Source organism: Sorex fumeus, unplaced genomic scaffold (assembly GCF_029834395.1).
Source record: "Sorex fumeus unplaced genomic scaffold, SorFum_2.1 ptg000086l, whole genome shotgun sequence".
Taxonomy (NCBI): domain Eukaryota; kingdom Metazoa; phylum Chordata; class Mammalia; order Eulipotyphla; family Soricidae; genus Sorex; species Sorex fumeus.
In genome coordinates, this window is record NW_026606143.1 from 32,237,215 (window position 1) to 32,256,868 (window position 19,654).

General features: G+C 42.4%; 1 protein-coding gene across 3 annotated transcripts in view; it reads left to right on the top strand.

The window, feature by feature from the left end:
• The window catches only part of SH3KBP1 (SH3 domain containing kinase binding protein 1), a 388,497-nt gene that overhangs the window by 208,852 nt on the left and 159,991 nt on the right, over positions 1-19,654 (top strand). For 2 of the 3 annotated variants that reach the window (XM_056131073.1, XM_056131075.1), the window contains exons 5-7: positions 427-556; positions 9,945-10,019; positions 13,662-13,867. In XM_056131073.1, coding sequence (XP_055987048.1) covers positions 427-556; positions 9,945-10,019; positions 13,662-13,867 — 411 coding nt within the window. The remainder of the gene's footprint in view (positions 1-426; positions 557-9,944; positions 10,020-13,661; positions 13,868-19,654) is intronic. The other variant, XM_056131074.1, reaches the window with a different exon arrangement.

Here is a 19,654-nt window from a genome sequence, read left to right on the forward strand (position 1 = left end):
GTGCCCACTGTCACCACTTCAACATAATGGTGAGTCTAAAAGATCTCTTAAGACACCCGTAGTACCTGTGATGTGCTGTGCCCAAACCCTGGGTTTGTTTTCTCAGGGGTCACAGAACCTTCTACTCATTGTATGGTGTGCCACGTATGCATGTAAACAAAGGAAATGCCCAATTTCAGTTCAAGGCCAGAGAAAATTAAGTGATTCTTATTTTTCCTTTGTGTTTATAGACCCCAGGATAATCACTCTTCTTTCTGAGTCCAAGCCCCCAAGTTTATGAGGTTTTTTTCTATTCCCCGGTTATCTTTTCAGTGTTGCAGTCTTCTGCTCTTCCTGTGTGGGTTCGACATTCTGCACCTCAGAGGGAAGGTTGGGAGCAGTCATCTCTCCCCTGACCCCCATCTCTGTCTCCTGTTTATCCTGCAGGTAGAAGAAGGATGGTGGGAAGGCGTTCTCAATGGCAAGACGGGAATGTTTCCTTCCAACTTCATCAAGGAACTGTCGGGGGAGTCTGATGACCTCGGCATGTCCCAGGATGAGCAGCTGTCCAAATCAAGTAAGGAAACCTCCCACCCCCGACCACGTAGGAAAGGGATGGGGTACCAGTGGACTCTGTTCCAGATTCCCCTTGGTTCCATAGCCTATATCCTGTGCCGAGTGAGTGGTGCTGCAGTGCGCATGGGTCTTTTCGTAGGTTGCCGCAACCCATTGTGGTCCAGTGGATTTCTCATTACCAAGGTGTGACCTGCACACGTGTTCTGTACATCGCTGCCTAGGTGATGAATGCCTTCATGCTGGTAATAGCATAGATGATAATGACTTTTACAGCATACCAAGTGAGATTGTTAATATTTCTTAGCATCCTTTAAGGGACTTGGTGAAAAGGGGTTGGGTTAATAGAACTTTCCTAGATCAAGTAAGTGTGCAACAGCTCCTGTTACATGTAGGGTGAAAATAGAGTCTGGCTCCAGTGTAGGGGAGCATGGGCCCCCTCTGCTGTGTGAAGAATGACCCCCAGGGTTTCTCTCTCTAGGACCTGAAGCTTTCCTCTCTCCAGCTTCTCCGCTGCCCGTCCCAGCTCCTGGAGCCAAAGATCAGAACCAGGAGGCTTTGTTCCCCTCATCGCTGACCCAACTTCCTTACATGGATACCTATGTATCTCTTGTACTGCCCTGAGTCCTGAGGTCAGGTCATGGATGGGAATACTATTAGAAAATCAACTGTGTCATGGGGGTGGCACGACCTGGTATTGCCCACTTCCCTTCTGTCTAAATTATTCTTAAATGTCGTCTCCATTTGGAAAACCCAGACCTGAGATGTGTTTTCCAGTTGTGCCTTCTATTTAACCAGTCACATGATTGGATCAATTCTGAGTTGGCAGGTAAAGCACTTCCAGAGAGTGGTCAGGAAACCTCCTTTACTTGGTATCCTGGTGGTCATTCAGAGAAATACCAGCTCTGGCTGTTTGGCTTCTGCTGTTACCTTTTTCTCTACTGCCAGTGCGTGGCGCTCTTCATCCTCATGGCGTGGTTCTGTGGTAGGAAAGATGGAAGATTATTTGGGAGGAACTGGAACACTTGGGGTGCCTATTCTCTTTCACTAGCTTGGGGCAAGGGGTTCTCTGCTAACATGGGCCAACTGGGTCCAGCTGGGAAGTGGAAGGTGTTCTTGATGTGTGGTGTCCAAACTGCATATCGGAATTCTAAGCGTCCTGGTATTGTACCTGGTAATTATCTCTTATAATAACAGGAGCTAAGATACCCCAGGAATGGTATGTAATAAGTGGCCATTTGTGCCAGGAGGATCAAATTGGTTATTAGAATGTTATTTCTGCGAGGAGATGGATGATGAGTTCCAGTTGCGTTCGTGTATAAAACCACTTCACTCACAGAGGGCCCTCTAGAAAGGCTCTCTTTTCATTGTTAATCATGACGAGCTCTTAGGACAAAACCCTTTAGAAGGTGGGAGCTGCTCACATGCTGGCTGGAACAGTGTTCACTGATGCGCTCTCTGTGCATTTAGAAATCGAAATTCCTCTACTGATGGAGGAAAGAGGAGCTGGGGAGGTAGTGGGCAGCCTCTTTGGGATGGGTAGCTTGGCCTGTTGGTTTCCTGCCATTATAACTGTGGTCTTCTACCTGGAAGATCAGAAAACGAAAAGCCTCTTGTATTTTTGGACCTTTTAAAAGAAATGTCCTCTTAGTCAATACCAAGGGCATGTGACCTGCGTGAGCCCTCAGCTGAAGGTGTAAGGTGCTGGGATTCCAGAGTAGGAGGCAAGAAGCTTAGTGTAGTTGTGTCCCCAGTTACTCAACCGTCCTTTGCACGAGAGGAGGTGTGCTCCCTCTTGTAGAGGCTTATCCTCCCAAACACTCATTCTGCCAAAAACCCTTTGATTTTCAGAATCAAAGAAGCACAGTAGTTTTAGCATGCATGTTGAGTTACCATGTGATCTGTCCATATCCAGGAGGGTTTGAGGTACTTGGAGGGACATTATCTCCTAATGAATGGGGGCTTCTGGAGACTAGGGCATATGTGGCTTTTGAAATCTTCCTTGTGCACAGTGAAGGAATCGAGAGCCATCTCTTTATCTCTCAATCTCTTCTTTCTCTCCCTTCCTTCCTCCTTCTTCTATTTTTTTCATCACTACCAAGATACTGCACAGTGCACTGAAGATATACAAAAACAGGAGCTGGAGTGATAGCACAGTGGGTAGGGCATTTGCCTTGCACGTGGCTGACCAGGGTTCGATTCCCACCATCCCATATGGTCCCCTGAGTACCACCAGGAGTAACTCCTGAGTGTAGAGCCAGGAGTAATGCCTGTGCACCGCCAGGTGTGACCCCATAAAAGCAAATAATGATAATAATAATAATAATAATAATAAGGTATACAGAAACAAGTAAACAGAGTCTATGCCTTCAAGAAGCTCACATTATTGAAAGGGGGCTCACAAATCCACAGAAGCTTGGGGAAATACCCCAGGTATTCTGCAAGAAGGTGTTCAAGGAACAGGCGGGTATGTATACCCATAGGCCTTGTTTGAGCAGAACTTTTGATCTTAAAAGAAATCTCAGTTCTCATCTTGAGAATGTTTTTTATTTCAATGTACTTTAATTAAAATAATCGGTTTTATTTTGAACAAACTATATTCACAGAAAGTTGCAATGAGAAAAGTATGAAGAGGGTGGAGAGATAGTACAATGGATAGGGCACTCACTGCTTAGGTCATTGAAACTGACCCAGGTGCATTCCCTGGTACCACATATGGCCTTATGAGCCCCACCAGGAATGATTCCTGAGTGTGGAGCCAGAAGGAAGTCCTGAGCACTTCTGGGTGTGGACCCTCACAAAATATATTAGAGGTCTTACATACCCTTTGTGCAGTTTCCAGGGATAACTTCTTGTTGTTAACTGCGGTAAATGCATATTTAATCATAGAGTCGAGAGAGAAATGTAGTTAATACACAAAAGACATCCAGTGTTTTACACAGATGTGAGCTGAAGTTTCCAGTGGTTTTCAACCACTGGTCCACAGACTGGTTCAAGTTTGTAGGCAGAAGAAGGTTGAAAGCCACTGATCTGCCTTGTGGGTTTTAACTGCCAGACCATGGACCAGTCTAAAGGACAGGTGCCAGTTTGTTGTTGTGAAAAGATTGAAGAATTCTGGGCTAAACTGTACTTAAGCAAGGCCTTCAGACCAGCTCACTTCATGCCCATTAGTTTGCGCTGATTGCTTAATTAATCTAAGGCATTGGGAGTAAGTTAAACTACCATTTGTGCCATTTTAGATACCCTACTGACTCATTATATAGAAACCCCTTGTGATCTCGAGAATAGTACAGCAGGTAGGATATTTGCCTTGTACTCTGTCAACCTAGGTTTGATCCTCAGCACCCCATATGGTCCCCCCGGTACACCCATAGTGATCCCTGAACACATAGCCGAGAAGAAACCCTGCATACCACCAGTGTAGCCCCCCAAGATATAACCTCTTTTAATTTAATTGCTGCCAGATATTAGATTGAAGGTTTTCAATGTAATTTTTTAAAATTTTTATTAGTGAAACACCATGAGGTACATTTGTAGACTTACAAATTTTTGTGCTTGGGTTTCAGTTATACAATGATCCAGTACCCATCCCCCCACCAGTGCCCATTCTTCATCATTTACATTTTTTAAAAATTTTTGTTAGTGAAATACCATGAGGTACAGTTGTAGATTGACAAATTTTCGTGCTTGGGTTTCAATTGTACAATGATCAAACACCCATCCCTCCAGCAGTGCCCATTTTCCACCACGACGGGTCCCAGTATCCCTCTATTTGCAGATGATATGATACTATACTTAGAGAACCCTAAAACCTCTACCAAGAAACTCCTAGAAACCATAGACTTGTATAGCAAAGTTGCAGGCTATAAAATCAATACCCAAAAGTCCATGGCTTTCCTATACGCAAATAGTGATAGAGAAGAAAGTGACATGAAGAAAACAATTCCATTCACAATTGTGCCCCAGAAAATCGAGTACCTAGGAATCAACTAAGGAAGTAAAGGACCTGTACAAAAAAATTTCAATGTAATTTTATTTTAACCATAATGGTTCACAGTTTTATGATACTGTTGATGGTAGGGTTTTGTGTATGCAACTTTCCAACACTATACCTGCCAGCATTGGTGTGAAGCTTTTGAAGACAGAGAAAAATCTTTGTCCTTTAACACATAAAGAAACTTGTACATAGTATGTATGCATACATTACATTGTTATGCCCCCACCCTCACCCAATTACCCTTTCTCCTGGATGTGGAAATACTTATTTGGTACTTCTGCTCACATTTCTACTTCCAGAAAGAATGTGAAGATAGTTATTCACTTGAATTTCATCAACCAATGGATGATAGTTGATAGGCAAAGCATTGCACTATATTTATAAGGAAGTGTACTGACAGCTTGAAACATGTTAGGTATTTGATAAATGCTTGCCAAATCCTTTCTTACTCTGAAGAGGCATTTTTATCTTTGATTGACAGGTGCAAATTGCTAGAACTTGCTTTTTTTCACCCTAATGTATTTTACATATGGTGATAGTAATAAAAAAAAAGAATCTCTAAACTTTAGGTCGTCATTCAGTGTGATCTAGCATATCAAGGAAAGTAATTCTATTGATTGATATTCCCAAATAAGAAAATTCATTGTTATTTAGTAGCAGAAAATTTTGGTTGTATGTTTTCGTTTGAAAATATTACCTTGTACAGAATCCATGGCGTCTTAAAGGTGCATTTTCAAAAAGATATTTTGAGTGTGTTTGAAACAGAGTACTTTTATTCAGAAAATGTAAGTGAGAAGAAGAGAGAAGAGGAAGCCCCATGAAGTAAAGTAAAGGACTTACACATCTCAAGTTGGAATACAGGCAATCCTGGAGCTGGAATGTACCATCAAAATTATTTCAATAAAATTTTTCTTTATGGACAGTTTATAACATATACACAAGTCAACAACAAAATAATACACTGAACCCTATTTCCATAGGCCGGTTTTAGCAATTGTAGATTCAATTCCTTATCATTAGATCAATGCATCAACCTCCCCCATATTTAGAAGTAAACTCCAGATATAGAATTTAATTCATAAATACTATACTGTATATCAAATTAATATCTATCATTAATAATATAATAAGATAGTAATAATATTAATATAACATCAATAATAATAATATAAGAAGAAGAAATTCCTCAGTTTAATTACATCTGTTGATACTGTTCACTTTCCTAAATTAGTCTTGTATATTGGGGAAAGTGGTGCCCCAAGCAGTGTTCAAGGGCTATTCTTGACTTTGTGCTCAGGAGCGAGCTCTGTGATTGCTCAAGGGACCATATGTAGTATACCAGGGTCAGCCATATGCAAGGAAAGTGCCTTAGCTCCCGTATGATCTGTCTGGCTCTAGTCTTCTATTTTTAAATATAATGTGTTAGTTTGAGTCTGCATCCCAGAAGACACATCATAGTTGGTGGCTATGTCCCTGAATCCTTAGCATTCTCCATGTTTTCATTTGCCTCTGTGTCCCATTTCCCCTTGTAATTTTTTTGCTGCAGAAACTGAAGTGTTTTGTCCATTAGCCTTCTACTGCCTTTTGTTTGTTTGGGGGCAGGGGCACATCCAGCTGTGCTCAGCAGTTATTCCTGACTCTGCACTCAGGAATGACTCCTGCCGGGCTCGGGGGACCATATTGGATGCTGGGGATCGAATCTGGGTTGGCCATGTGTGAGGCAAGTGCCCTACCGCTGTGCTATCTCTTCAGCCCCTCCACAGCCTTTTATCTGCTGTCATTTACTCTATAAATTAACTGGTCATTATTTCCAGGGGCTCGTTTTGCTTTATGGATTTCACACTGCTTTATAGGTGGTGCTGTGCAGTCCATCTAGAAGCTCACAATGTCTGTCTCTTTTTTTGAATGTTAGAAGCCACTGAGTATTATCTCTTCAATCTGTGTACTCATCAGGGCTTTCCAAATGGGACCGGCAAAGAGTTTTTTTAAAGGAATGAAATGGGCCCCCATGTAACTGATCAATAGTGTGGGTGGGCATGAGAGTGAATTAGGGTTTTACAAAACAGAACATCCAAGCAATTGCAGTAATAGGCAGACAGAATCTATGTTAGGGAAGGAAAGAAATTTAGAGATCATCTAGCCTTATTTCTGGTGAGAGCATGAAAGCCCAGTTGAAACAAAGCCCTGGGTATAACCTGTCATGTGAGTGACGAGACCCCAGTTTTCTGCAGGCCTACCCACCCACAGCTTGGGTGTGGTTTTCATTATGGCCTCTTGTTCACCCCTTCAAAGATCCTGACAAGCTTCAAACCCAAGTACAGTTGAGTTTATTATTTCTTACCACAGATCATAGATAATCAATTATCTTTGCAGTTACAAATTTACACATGGTAGTGTTGACTCAATTGTGAAATAGAACTTATCAGATGTTATAGTCAGAGGATATCCTGAATTGCTAAGATTTATTTGGTCTTAGAGGCAAATAAATCCAAATGCAACCATTGTCCAATGTCAGTTTCATAGATATTTTGTTTTACATTTGAGATATAAAAGTATCCTTGCTATTTTAGCAACCTTTTGATATTATTTTTAAGTTATTGGTTGTAAAATAACTCTTTTAAAACTAAAAGCATGCTTTTATCAATCATATAGCTACAGAAGCACTTTTCTGTTTTCCATAATCTTCAGAAGGAGGATTATATTTTCTCTCTACAATTCTTACTAAGCATGAACTTTCAGCCTGAATTGACTTTCTTATCTTTCTAATTCCAGAATTTGGAATTTTAGGTTCTAATGCTTTAGAGCACTGTGGAGCTTAGACAAAGGTAGAAATGACCCTTTAAAATGTATGGCCCGGGCCTGGAAAAGAACAGATAGTACAGTGGGTATGATGCTTGCCTTGTACAAGATGATCAAGGTTCAATCCTCAGCACCCCTTATAGTCCCCTGAGGCCTGCTTGGAATCTTGAGTTCAGAGCCGGGAGAAAGCTCTGAGCACCACAGACTGTGACTCCAAATCAAAAAAACCACAACAATAACAACAAAAATACAATTAGACAGGACCAAACCAAACAAAAATAATAAAATGTGTGACAATCCACTTCCACAATGTAAGAATAATTTTTATCATAATCTATAGGAAATGGATTGCTTAGTGCCCCTCACTTACATAAACCAAAAGCAGACTGACAAACCCCCACTTGGTGGCCTCACTAAATCAAATTGCTCTATTAGCAGTGACGAGCACTTAGCAAATTGAGGAATCAGTGTTCCGGCAAAATTAGTTATCAGCTGAAGCATATGCTTTTGTGTTGAATTTTTAAAATCCTTTTTTTGCAGAATCTTCTGCTTTCAAGTACTAATATTTAATAGTGACAGAAGCGTGTTTTTTTCCAGTAAAACAAACATTCATATGCATGAACTTGCCAATTGCCTGTCTCTTTTGTTCTTGAGCTAGAATATGTGTGTGTCCTCTTAAAGCCCCTTTCCTGGGCTACAGCTCAAATTGCCTCGCTTCCAAGGTTTCAGGGAGACGTTGCAGAAACTCCTGGCCTCCCAGAGTCTAGGGCAGTGAGTCCCAAACTCTGTCCTGGGGAAGATCACATGGAGGTTCTGTTGTATTTGGAGGGTCGTTCTCAAAATGCCAGTTGCTTTTTCCCCACTCTCACTATTTTTTTTCCACTGTGAAGACTTAGTTGTTCAGCTTTGAAGGGCTTGCTCACAAGTGGGAGTGTTTTTAGGAGTAATGTAACCCTTTAAGGACTCAAGTTAAGCCTCTGTAGCACTGTAGCACTCTCCTCTTGTTGTTCATCAATTTGCTCAGGCGGGCCCAGTTAAGCATAAGGAAAAAAAATCCCCAATAAAAAGTAGCTGCTGCCACATGTCCTGCATTTGTTTGTCGTCAAAGTCCCCAAGAACTGCACATCTCACAAGAACATTTGAAGTGCTTTGTCATTTCTTTGGACACCTGGATGTAGCTAGTGATATGAACATCTGAGGTTTTGCTTCAATGAGACAGCACATCTGTAAAGAAGGGTAGATTTCAAGGTCAGCCTATGCTGTCATTCCTGTAGGACACCCCCCCCCCCATTGGAGAAACCTGATTTTATTTAAGTTGTTTTCCTGCTCGTTCACAGTTCCAGTTCCTTATTAGAAGTGACATGGCCCAGACACTGGAGCTCTGGTTCCTATTGGGGTTTCCTATTGTCCTATGGGGGTATTCCTAAGAAGTGCCATAAGTTGCTCTCCTTTCACTTCCACTCTCTGTCCATCTGTCACTGTAGAGATACTTCCCAGCCCACACTTTCACACTGTGAAATGATATTGCTATCTTCTGGTTTGATATTTAGCTCACAAGCCATAATAATATGTAACTGAAAGAATTGCATGTATCAATGACTCTTCTTTTAGCAAACTGTCTTACCTGCTGCTGGTACTCTCTCTAGGGTATGCATGAACAAGTGAGTGTGTGTGCATGCGTATGTATATTGTACTCAAACTGGATCAGTATAATGTTATTCTGTATACTTTCTCACAACTCTAGAGAGATTTCTCTGTACTTACTCAAGGATTTAGAGAAATTTGGGCTTTATTGTACATCTAGTCTTATGCTATTGATAAAAATGAAAAAGAACTCATTTGACAGTGGGCACGTCCTGTGGCCTCCTGTCTCGGGACTAATATGGTAAAACCTCAATTAAGTTGTTTCAAGAAATATGGTTTTCTGGTGTCCTCAGAGCTAAGCAGAAATCCCCTTCTGTCAAAATGAACACCACTATTGGTTTAAAATCTCATTTATGGATTCCCTGCCCCTACTGTATGAGTACATTTTCTTGCTTTAAGTTTAAAGATGATAAAATCTCCTAAAGCAAATCCTATGCATTGTTTGGAATCTTGGGAACATTGCTATATGATTTTAATGAAGCATATGAATAGCAGTCTATATCCTAGAGGACTCCAGGGGTTAAAAGATAAAAGATAATGAACCTGAGTCTGTATAATGCTTGAGTCCAACTCTCCAAAGGAAAGAGTGTGCTATACAATTGTGTTATCTAAGGAATCTGATTAATTGGATTTCTTCTGGTTAATTGAGGTTTACCTAAGCCAGAGTTGTTACTGTTGATCTGACTCCCAGGTGTAAAATGGGCCTGGTCTACATGCCAGTCATTCTCAGGGGCTCATTGACACAGGGTTGCCTGGGAACTTTGGGTGCCTTTTGTAACAGTCTTATATTCTGTCCTCTAATCTCTCATTAATTTTGTGGATGAAATTCTTGCAGTGGATTCATTAAAAGCAAGTTCAGTTAAAGATTCTTCCTCTTCCTTCTTTTGCCATCATTTGCTCCCCTCCCTCCTCTTGTTTTTCTTTCCCTTTCTCTTCTCTCATTCACTGTCAGGAAAGACTACCTTTGAAGGGACAATTCTGTATCGAGCCACATCGGGAAAGACGGAGGGCCACAGACGTTATTACAGTGAGTGACCTTAACAGCAGGAGGCAATTGTAAAGATAAGATCTGGGTACTTGTGTTTTTTGATGCAGCGGCACTTTCCTAAGCTGCTTGTGCTTCTGCCTAGTGTTGTGTGACTTCCCAAGCCAAGGACATGGCCTTATTGACCATGACATAAGTTGCTGTCTCCTTGGCATGTGCTGCGGGAGCATTCTCACCCAGCCCTGGCGCTTCCTTGTTTGCTTTGTGCTGTTCTCATGTATGTGACACGTGGGCATGAATCATGCGTGCAGGTGGGGTCAGTGGCCTTGATCATGGCATCTGTATTGTACCTGAATCTGTGGGCTTCTGGGTGCTGAAACGTGGCTTCCCATAGGGAGGCCAGTTCTTGGGATTGCCGCTTTTTCTGCCTGGGCCATTTCTGCTTTGCGTGGTTCAAAGAAATAAGAATTGGAGCTGAAAGTCCATGCCAGAAATGACTCTCTGCTTTGCTCATTCAGCCAATCACCACACAGCTGACTTCTTTTGGCAGGACCAATGTGTAACCTTTAGTATTGTGAAATGAGGCTGCCAAAAGTTGAGGGGAAGGAAATGGATGAGATTAATGAATGAATCTTTTCAAGTCCTTAGAAGAGTTCTTGACATGTTTTTAAGCATGATACTTGTGAGTATTAATTAAGAATAAATAAAAATGGCCAGTGGAGGGGCTAGAGATATAATTCGGGGGAAAGGCACTTGCCTTTGCATGTGATCTGCCCCCTTTTGGTCCCCAATACCACATATGGCCCCTAGCACCACAAGGGCCTCTCCTGAACAGAGTCAGGAAAAGCCCCTGAGCACAACACATGTGGCCTACCCACCAGGGAGAAAAAAATCCCATGAATATGAACTGATCAGTTCTGGAATCTTAAAGGAAATTACACCTGAGTGCATCAAGCAGATTTGAAGAAAACCATTCCATGGTGTGCATGTCCACATGCACGAATGTGTGTACAGAGACGACAGAGGAGAAGGAGCAGGTGTGAGCTCACATCACCCGTGCCTCTCAAACTTATTTTGATTTCCCTTTCACTAGAGACAAATGTGTAGGCATGCTGGTCAAGACTTGGGTTAGGCCTGCAGTGCATGTCAGTGCCTGCCACTGGTGATTTGACAGCTGAGACTATGCCCTATTCACCTTGGCAGTCCATATATCTGGATATTGCTCCAGGCACAGTGCTCTCAGCCTTTCCAAACACTCGAACTTTTTGCATTCAGTTCAGTGTGCCAGTAACAAGTAGACCTGTCACAGTGTGCCAGACTGTGTACCAGGCAACAGACTATAGTGTGGCTGGTACTGCCTGGAGGTGTCACCTAGCCTGATGGGCATATAGCACAATAGTGTGTGTGATGGGCACCAGTAACTAAAAGGTACAGTACCTAACAGAAATGAAAATGAAAAGTCCCTCTTCTTTTCCTCCAAAGGGAAGGAGTTCAATTTTGAGTTCTTTCACGAACACAGATACTCAGATGTTTAATTTACACACTTAAAGTGATAGATGCAGCCTGCCAGAAATTCTGGAAGAAAAATCTGCCATGTGTTTCCTTCCTAGCCAATGCTTGTGTGGTTGAATGACTTTGCAACCTCTCCCTGTGTAACAAAAAGAGCATTTCTCACAGTGATTAATATAAAGTTATTAAGGTGAGCCTGGAAGGCAGCAAATCCCAGAAACCAGAGTTCAGTGAAATCAGGTTGACAGTAGTTGAAAATATTATGGTTCTAGCTAATGAGGAATGCAAAAAGAAACCTTCCAAATTTCTCTCTTTGATGAACTAAAACAGTTTTGCCCTAATCTATTTGCTCTGCTGCCTTCTGGTAGGGTGGGAGTGAGAGGGTCGGGAGGAGGGCAGTGATGGTGTTTTCCAGTAACCGTTTCTTTATTCCACTCTTAAATGGTTCTTTCCACCCCAGGAAAGAATATACAAGCCATTTATCACATAGAAGGAATCCATACGGCAAAATGAGAACATGTTCAAGGGGAAATGACACAATATTTAGACTCCAAAATTATATCTCCAGCAGGGATATTTCCAAAAACAATGAACAAATAAATACACAAATGGGGCTAATCTGGGGGCTTCTCGGTGTCTGCACACTCCTGCCTGGCCCTGTATATCAAGTGGACCCCCTTATTATGGGAGGTTCCTGCCCTTTATTTTTGCTCACAAATGCTTTTCTGTAGTTAATTAAAACATATACAAAGATCCCCCAGACTTTTTGTTTTCTTATAAGCACCATTTTATTGAAAACAGTGACCACAGCTAGCACAGCCATTATTTTAAGAGTTTGATATTTTTTAGCAATTTACAATGACCGTTCCATTTTTTTGGGGGGGGAGGGTTCATATTTTCCTTGAACAGTTTCTTCCTGGCACTGAGGCTTCTCAATTTGAATGCCTTAAACATTTTATGACATTTTATGTGAGAAGCTATTTGGTGCATCATTCTTAGGTAGCAGGAAGCCACCTTACCTATGGAGAGCTGTTGCTTCTTGAGTGGCTGATAGGGAACAAAATTTGTTGGTGTACTTTCATCCCAAGGGCATTGTTGTCAGAGGAGATATATAGTAAATGTTGAGGAGCTAGCCTCCATGTCTAGAGGCTTTAGAGGAAGGTTTAATGTATTCCATAAAATAGCCACTGAAGCCTGCCCTTTGATGGGATGATGGATGAGCTGACCGTCAGAGAAAGAATGTACACCCGGAAATGGACTAGAAACAAATAGGCTCTTCTTTTTAGGAGCATGATTGTGGGCTAAGCCTGGGGAGAAAAGGAATCTAGGGAGGTAAGTGACCAGGTTGCCTTGGTGTTAGCTCTGTGATGACTTAGCACATGCCATGAGAGGTCGAAGGAAATTTCATGCCTCCAATGTTCTTCTTTGGAAAGGACTTCTGCTGTGTGGAGCTAATGGTTTTAAAGAGGGATGAAGAAGCCGTTCTGGCCCTTGGGAGGGCAGCTTCCTTGCCCCTTTAACAAACAAAATCATCTTCCCAGCCTCTCAATGTCAAGTTTGGTTTAATGCTTTCCTAGAGAAATCGTCTCCATGCATTTATTTCTCCTGAAGCTGTCCAAAGAGATTTATGTCTTTGGCAGCCATCATTTTGTGTGGTTCCTTTAATTGCTAATTTGTTAAAATGGCTTTTAGCTTTACAGTTTCCCTTTAGGAAATATGACTTTCCTTGCTAATTGCTAATTGACGTGAGTCATAGAGGCTGGAGGTCCTGTGTATGGTACTGGATTAGGCATGGAGGTGAGGGGCTGCAGACAGGGCTGTTATTATTGGGCACATCAGTGGTCTTGACCCCTGCTTCACAGTGGGACAGACAAACAAAATAGAAACCAGAATGAGGCAGATGAGAGGGGAAATTTCACAGGCACAAAGAGATCTGCTTGAAATGGAATCTTTGAAAACGTGCTGCTGACTCAGCTCTTACAAGGGACCGTCAAAGGTGGGGAAATCAAACAGAATGCAAAGTCATCCAAGCACAACACACAGAATTCAGTCTCCAGCACAGGTGCTCCTGTACCCGGGGCCATTTATAAAGAGCCCTCCCCGATGGCTTGGAGGTGCTGGCCACGCCATGGCTGGCTTCTGAGCTCTTTCTCTTCCCCCTGCCCCTTTTGATAGGTTTAAGGGAAACCACCGGCTCCGAAAGTGACGGGGGCGACTCAAGCAGTACCAAATCGGAAGGCGCCAATGGGACGGTCATCACAGCAGCCATCCAGCCGAAGAAAGTGAAAGGCGTGGGCTTCGGAGATATTTTCAAAGACAAGCCAATAAAACTCAGACCAAGATCGATTGAAGTAGAAAATGACTTTCTAGCAGTGGAAAAGGTACGTACCACAGTTTCTGCCACATAATGTGGAGGTATCCAAAAGACTTCCTGTGCCTTTTTTTTTTTGGTGGGGAGTGGAGAGTGGCATTGTCGTCACTTGCTAGCCCTCCCCCCACCTCTGTGTGGGAACAGCTTCCCTCGAAAGGCAAAAGGCGCGAGCTCCTCTTGCCTGCTCCATTCCCTACTGATCTCCTTGCTTAGGAATGTTTCTCAGAAGGACTTTTTCAAATGGGCTGGCAGGGATCCATTTCCTCCCCAGAAAAAAAACCCTCCTGTCTGGATCCAACTCCCAAACACGTGACCTGGACACTTTTCCCAGCTCCAGCCAATGTCTCTCCTCCTCTCACACAGTTCTCCCTCTCCTCTCACACAGTTCTCTGTCTCCTCCTCTCACACAGTTCTCTAGAGCTTTTGAGGCCCTGGGGTGTGGATGGGCTCCGCTTCAGACCAAAGTGATTGGTTTTTCTTTCTCCAGAGGTTTGGCGGGAACAATTTCAGATTATAGAAAGGAAAGCCTCCCGCGGGTGTGAATGATGGAGGTGTCTCATGCTGTGCCTCCCTGGGTTGTTACCATCAGGAAACTGGAAACTGGCTGCTTTTCTCTGCCTCTGGATCTGGGTTGGCAAGAGGCTCAATGTTGCTGCTGAGTCCGCGGTTGCCGTGGCAACATACCCAGAGCCATGGCGCTTGTGGCTGATGGTGACGTCTGCTGTGGTACACTGCTAAGCACCATAGCCTTGCTTAGGATCTGATAAATACTGTGGAAATTTCCAGATTGTAATAAGCTGATCTCGTGCTGTGCTGAGGGAATGTATGTTAATTGGATTTAGTGCTGAAGTTTTTTGCTTTGCCATCGGTGCCAATGGACTTGGAGGAGGGGGCCTTGGCAGCATCACTGATGCTGGTTTAGTTAACACGCATTTATCAGGTGCCTCCTCTGTTTTGCCCATTTGGGGGCGATGAATTTTTTAAAGTTGCATCATCTTTTGCAGCTGTAGAACTTCCTGCCCTTCCCCGCCGCCCACTCCCTGCAATAGCCTTGTCCAGTGTCATAGAAACGGCATCTGAAAAGAAAACTTTTGGACACTTCAAACCCTCAGAGATGAATACCGTAGAAAGGGCAGATACTTTGAAACTGTAGACTGTTTAATTTAAGCTCTTATTTTGTCAGAACTCCTCTTAGCCAACATTGTTACTTTCAGGGATTTTGTAGTGTTTCTTAAGATGGGAAAACCATCTAGTAACTTTCTCAACTTCTGAGCTCATTTTTGGTTTTCTTGATTTCCTTGCAGATTGCTGTGTTGAGCCACCAAAGCTCAAATCCGCATCTTGAGAAGACAAGGTGAAGGCACCTTGTATTTCTGTTATTTGAGTGCTTGAAATAAGCATGCCCAATCACCTCTGGCATTCTTTTGGCTTTTGATTCTCCATCTCCTCTGTGTGGAAGGACACTGCCTGGTTTTTCACTAGTCACCTTTAACCGCTAAGGACAAATTAGGTGATCATTACTAGCCATATCAGTGTCCAGTATAATACACCCAGGTTGAGTGTTCACATGTTCAGCTGATGATCTGACCATCTCCACTGGAAGTTCTCCAGTTCTTATGAGCTTACTCAGACCCGAACACACCACCACCTCCCGCAAATTGCTGTGTCCTCTGCCCACCCTACTTCAGATGAAAGCAGTGCCCGTGTGCCTCCCATTGCTCTGGATCAGAGTCCTGGGTTTTTTCCACACTTTTCTCTCTCCTCTCCCATATCCCTATCATCTTGATTCTTTGCCTCGCTGCACCTCCTGCTCTCGACCATCCCTGTAGTGACCTTTCCCGGTCTTCTCTGCTTCCCACATGCAGTCTGAGCTCACCAGCAGAGCCAGGGAAGAACTTTAAAGCCAAGTCATATCCTGCCACTCCTCTCCTTACACACCTACAGAGATTCCCTGAGAACCAAAGTAAAAGTGCTCCGAGACTGCATGAGTTGGAGTGACCCAGTGGCATTCTGTCTATAACTTACTCCACCCGGCCACTTCTCTCTCTCAGACATGACATGCAGTGCCTCCTCCTCCCCCTGGGACCTTGGTCACAGCAGTTTTCTCTGCCTGAACTCAGCTTCCACCCACCCACTTGGCTACTGATCTCTGCTCCACGAGGCTTGCTCAGATCCCACTGGGGTAATACGACAGAATTGAAATATAGCAATTTTATGTTTCACTACATCTTTGTGAAACAGAGAGGTTATTATGTTGGTCTTGGTAATGTGACATGCTAACTTTGTCAGAGCGATATTTATACATGTGTGTACGTGTGTATTTCTTGATTTGCACACAGAACGTTGGCTGTATGAAACCATGTGCTGACAATTCCTATAGCCCATTTCTCACTGAGAAACCTCAAGGGAAAATGTAAACTTCCTAGCCAGCTTTACCAGATGCAGACCGCTTCTATGGCTTCTTGAGAATTTAAAAGTCCCTCCACTCCCTGTTAGTTGCATAGATATATGGGTCTTCTCTGTGACTGCACGACCTGGTTGAGGACTGCACTGATTGTTTACTAGTGTACACCATGGTTCTCATCATGTTGGTGTTGGGGATGGATTTGTGTCCAAGATTTATGTTTAAGGAAGGAAGTTTCCTTTGAGACTTAAGCTTACTGTTTGGATTTTGCAGACTCACAAATTGGATCTCATGTAACAGTATTTGGTAGGTGAGGCCCCAACTGGTCTTCTACTCAGCTGGGGCAGTTGACCTTATGACATGGCTGATTTGATGACTTGGGTGAAAGAAAAAGGAATCTGGCAATTATTTACAGATGCAGGCATGTTCTTTTCATTCAAGATCATGAACACTTTACACCCACTTTTCTGAGTCAATAGAAAAGGTTGTGCTTATCTTATCTCTGCTTGAATTCCTATCACCCTGTCCAGAGTGATTAAGTGTTGGGGATTATGTTACAGACCAGGAGAGATACTGTGTAATATGCCCCCATCATCATGAATAAGGTCATTGTGAGCATAAAAGTTCTTACTTCTCCCACTGAGCTAAAGAAATGACCCTACTTATGAGTATATTATTAATAGTACCAATTGGGTATGCCTTTGAATAATTTGTTTACTCACCATTTAGTTTAAATATATATGGATAAAATGATTTCATGTTTGTGGCCTCCCAGTCATTTGAAAGATGGAAGAGTGGGTGGGGCCCAGAGGAAACAAGATTGGCCATGAGTTGATAATTGTTGGGTGGTACATACATGGACTTTCAGTATACCACATTATTATAAATACTGGAAATTTCCCTTGATAAAAGGTTTTTGTTTGTTTTTAGTTTGGAGCCACACCCGACTGTGCTCAGAGCTTAAACCCAGTTCTGTGCTTAGTGACAGCTCCTGGTAGTGCTTTGGGAACCTTAGGTGGTGCTGGAAATCTAACCCAGATCCCCTATGCAGGATAAGTGCCTTACCCAGTGTACTATCCCTAACTTTGGGGGAAGATGTACCATTTACACTCAGCCCAGACATAGGAGAAGGTACGGTGTGGTCAGAGATGAACCAAGTTTTATATCATATAGTAAGAAGGGCATGGTACCATAATCCTGGATGAACAGCCTTAAAGAGTCACTTAAATGCAAGTGACCAGCTGTAAAATGGGAATACTTTTTATACCTACCTTACCTAATATGATTTCAAAAATCTGTAATGTAACTGAATGTGTTTTGAAAGTGTAAATGTAAATGATATGAAGTTAAAAATGTAAAATATAAATTTTAGGACTTAGTACAATAGCCAGGATATGAAAAAAATCTAAATGTCCAGCTGTGAGTGAATGAATCAAGAAGTTGTGTTCTATACAGTGTTCTATACAGTTGTGTTCTATACAGTGTTCTATACAGTTTTCTATACAGTTGTGTTCTATACGGTGGAATTCAATGCAGCTATAGAAAAGATGAAATGCAGTTTGCTGCAGCTTGGATGGAATTGGAGGGTATCATGTTAAGTGATTAAACCAGAGGGAGAGGGACAAATGTTCTCACTCATCTGTGGAATTTAGAGAGTCAAAACAAGTTATAATAGGTGGTACAGAACAATGGCAAACCCTTTACATTGGACTACAAAGCCAATTACAAAACCATTAGTGGGAAAGGGGGGAAACAAGATCATAAGAGACACAGGGACAGTGATGGGCACTTGATGGTGGAGGGGGGTGCAGTCATTTCATATACTGATGCCACAAATAGTAACACTGTTGTAACTACCTAAACCCTAATCAATTTTTAAAAAGCTATGCTTCTTACTATCTTCTACAGCTACATCTTGTACTTGTCATTGTGGTATTGGTCTCCTCCAGAAGGGTTAGATAAGCTTTTCCCAGATGTCCGGAGGCAGTGTTTCCAAAATATGTCATCTTGGTATGTGGAACTAAGGTCAGTGGAGGACTGTGGGACTGGGGAGAAACTGCTGCCGATTCTTAAAGAGTACAGTTTAGTGTAGACAGCAGTGAAAGTCAGGGGGTCTAAGAAGTGCTTGTTACTTAGTTACTTTGAGTTACTTAGTCCTTCCAATTGAAGATAGGTCATCACTCTTTAAAGCCTTTTTCTTATTGAAGATCTGATCACTCCTCCCTTTTAATGTCTTGAGAATGTGGTTTGGGAGGTATCATCCAGGTGCAGGTTTACCTATAAATACGTCCCATATATCTGCTAATTTCTTCATGACTCTGAATCATCTCTGCTTCCTCCTATGAAATCTCCCTCCTCTGTCCCTGAGGCCTCAGGTCCCTTAATTTAAAACACCTATTCTTAGAATTTATAGCCATGGTGATGTTCCATACGTATGTTACTGAGTGGTAGCTTTTCTCCTGATGATCTTTGTCTGTTGTCAATCCGTTCATTCATCCATCCAACAAACCAGCCTCTGAAGAATCCGGAGGTAGAGGGAGGTTTTTTTGTGCCCTGAAACCACGTTACTCAAGTTCTTTAAAGCCCAATTTGCTCATCTGTAAAATCCAAATTGCGGCATTTCCTCCACAGAGGCGTTGTGGGGATTCAATGAAATGGTCTCTTTTAGGGAAGCCTTGATTTAATCTTCAAGAAACATAAAGCATTTTCTAAATTGTAGATGTTTGACTGTACTTTTACTCCTTTCTTTGAAGTAAAAACTAGAAAAGCTTTTTGAAGAAATTTTGTGAGATGTAGAGATCCAGTGCTCACGCTGCTGTTTATATGCTAGGTACTAGGGCTGCAGTCTTCAAAGAAAGATCACAGACCCCTGCCCTTAGGGAGATGCAGAAAAGTCAACAAGCAGTGATAATAGTGTGAAGAATGCCTGATCCAATCAGACCAAGCACCCAGTCTTTGCTGGAGGAGCCCTGCAGAATGACGGAAGTAGTGAATCGTTACGGAGACTGGAGAGTATGTGTTCATGCGCCAGGATACCTGTTTCCTATGGGAAGTGATGCCTTTAGACCTACAGGATGTGATGTTTTAAGTAACAATCTGATTCCATTGGGAATTTAGCAAGCAAAGGAGCATATCAAGGCGGGAAGAACAACATGTATGAATGCTTCAAAAGGAAAAATAAGGGGGCAAGAATGTGGGGAGGTGCCAGTGGGGAGCTATTTTGAGCACAGGAATGACATGCTCAGTTTGGGTAGGATTTTTTATGTGTTAAAATTTTTTTCATTTTAATATTTTATTTTATTTTATTTTGTATTTTATTTTGAATTTTTTTAATGAATCACCATGAGGTATGGTTACAAACTTGCAAACTTTTGTGCTTGTGTTTCAGTAATA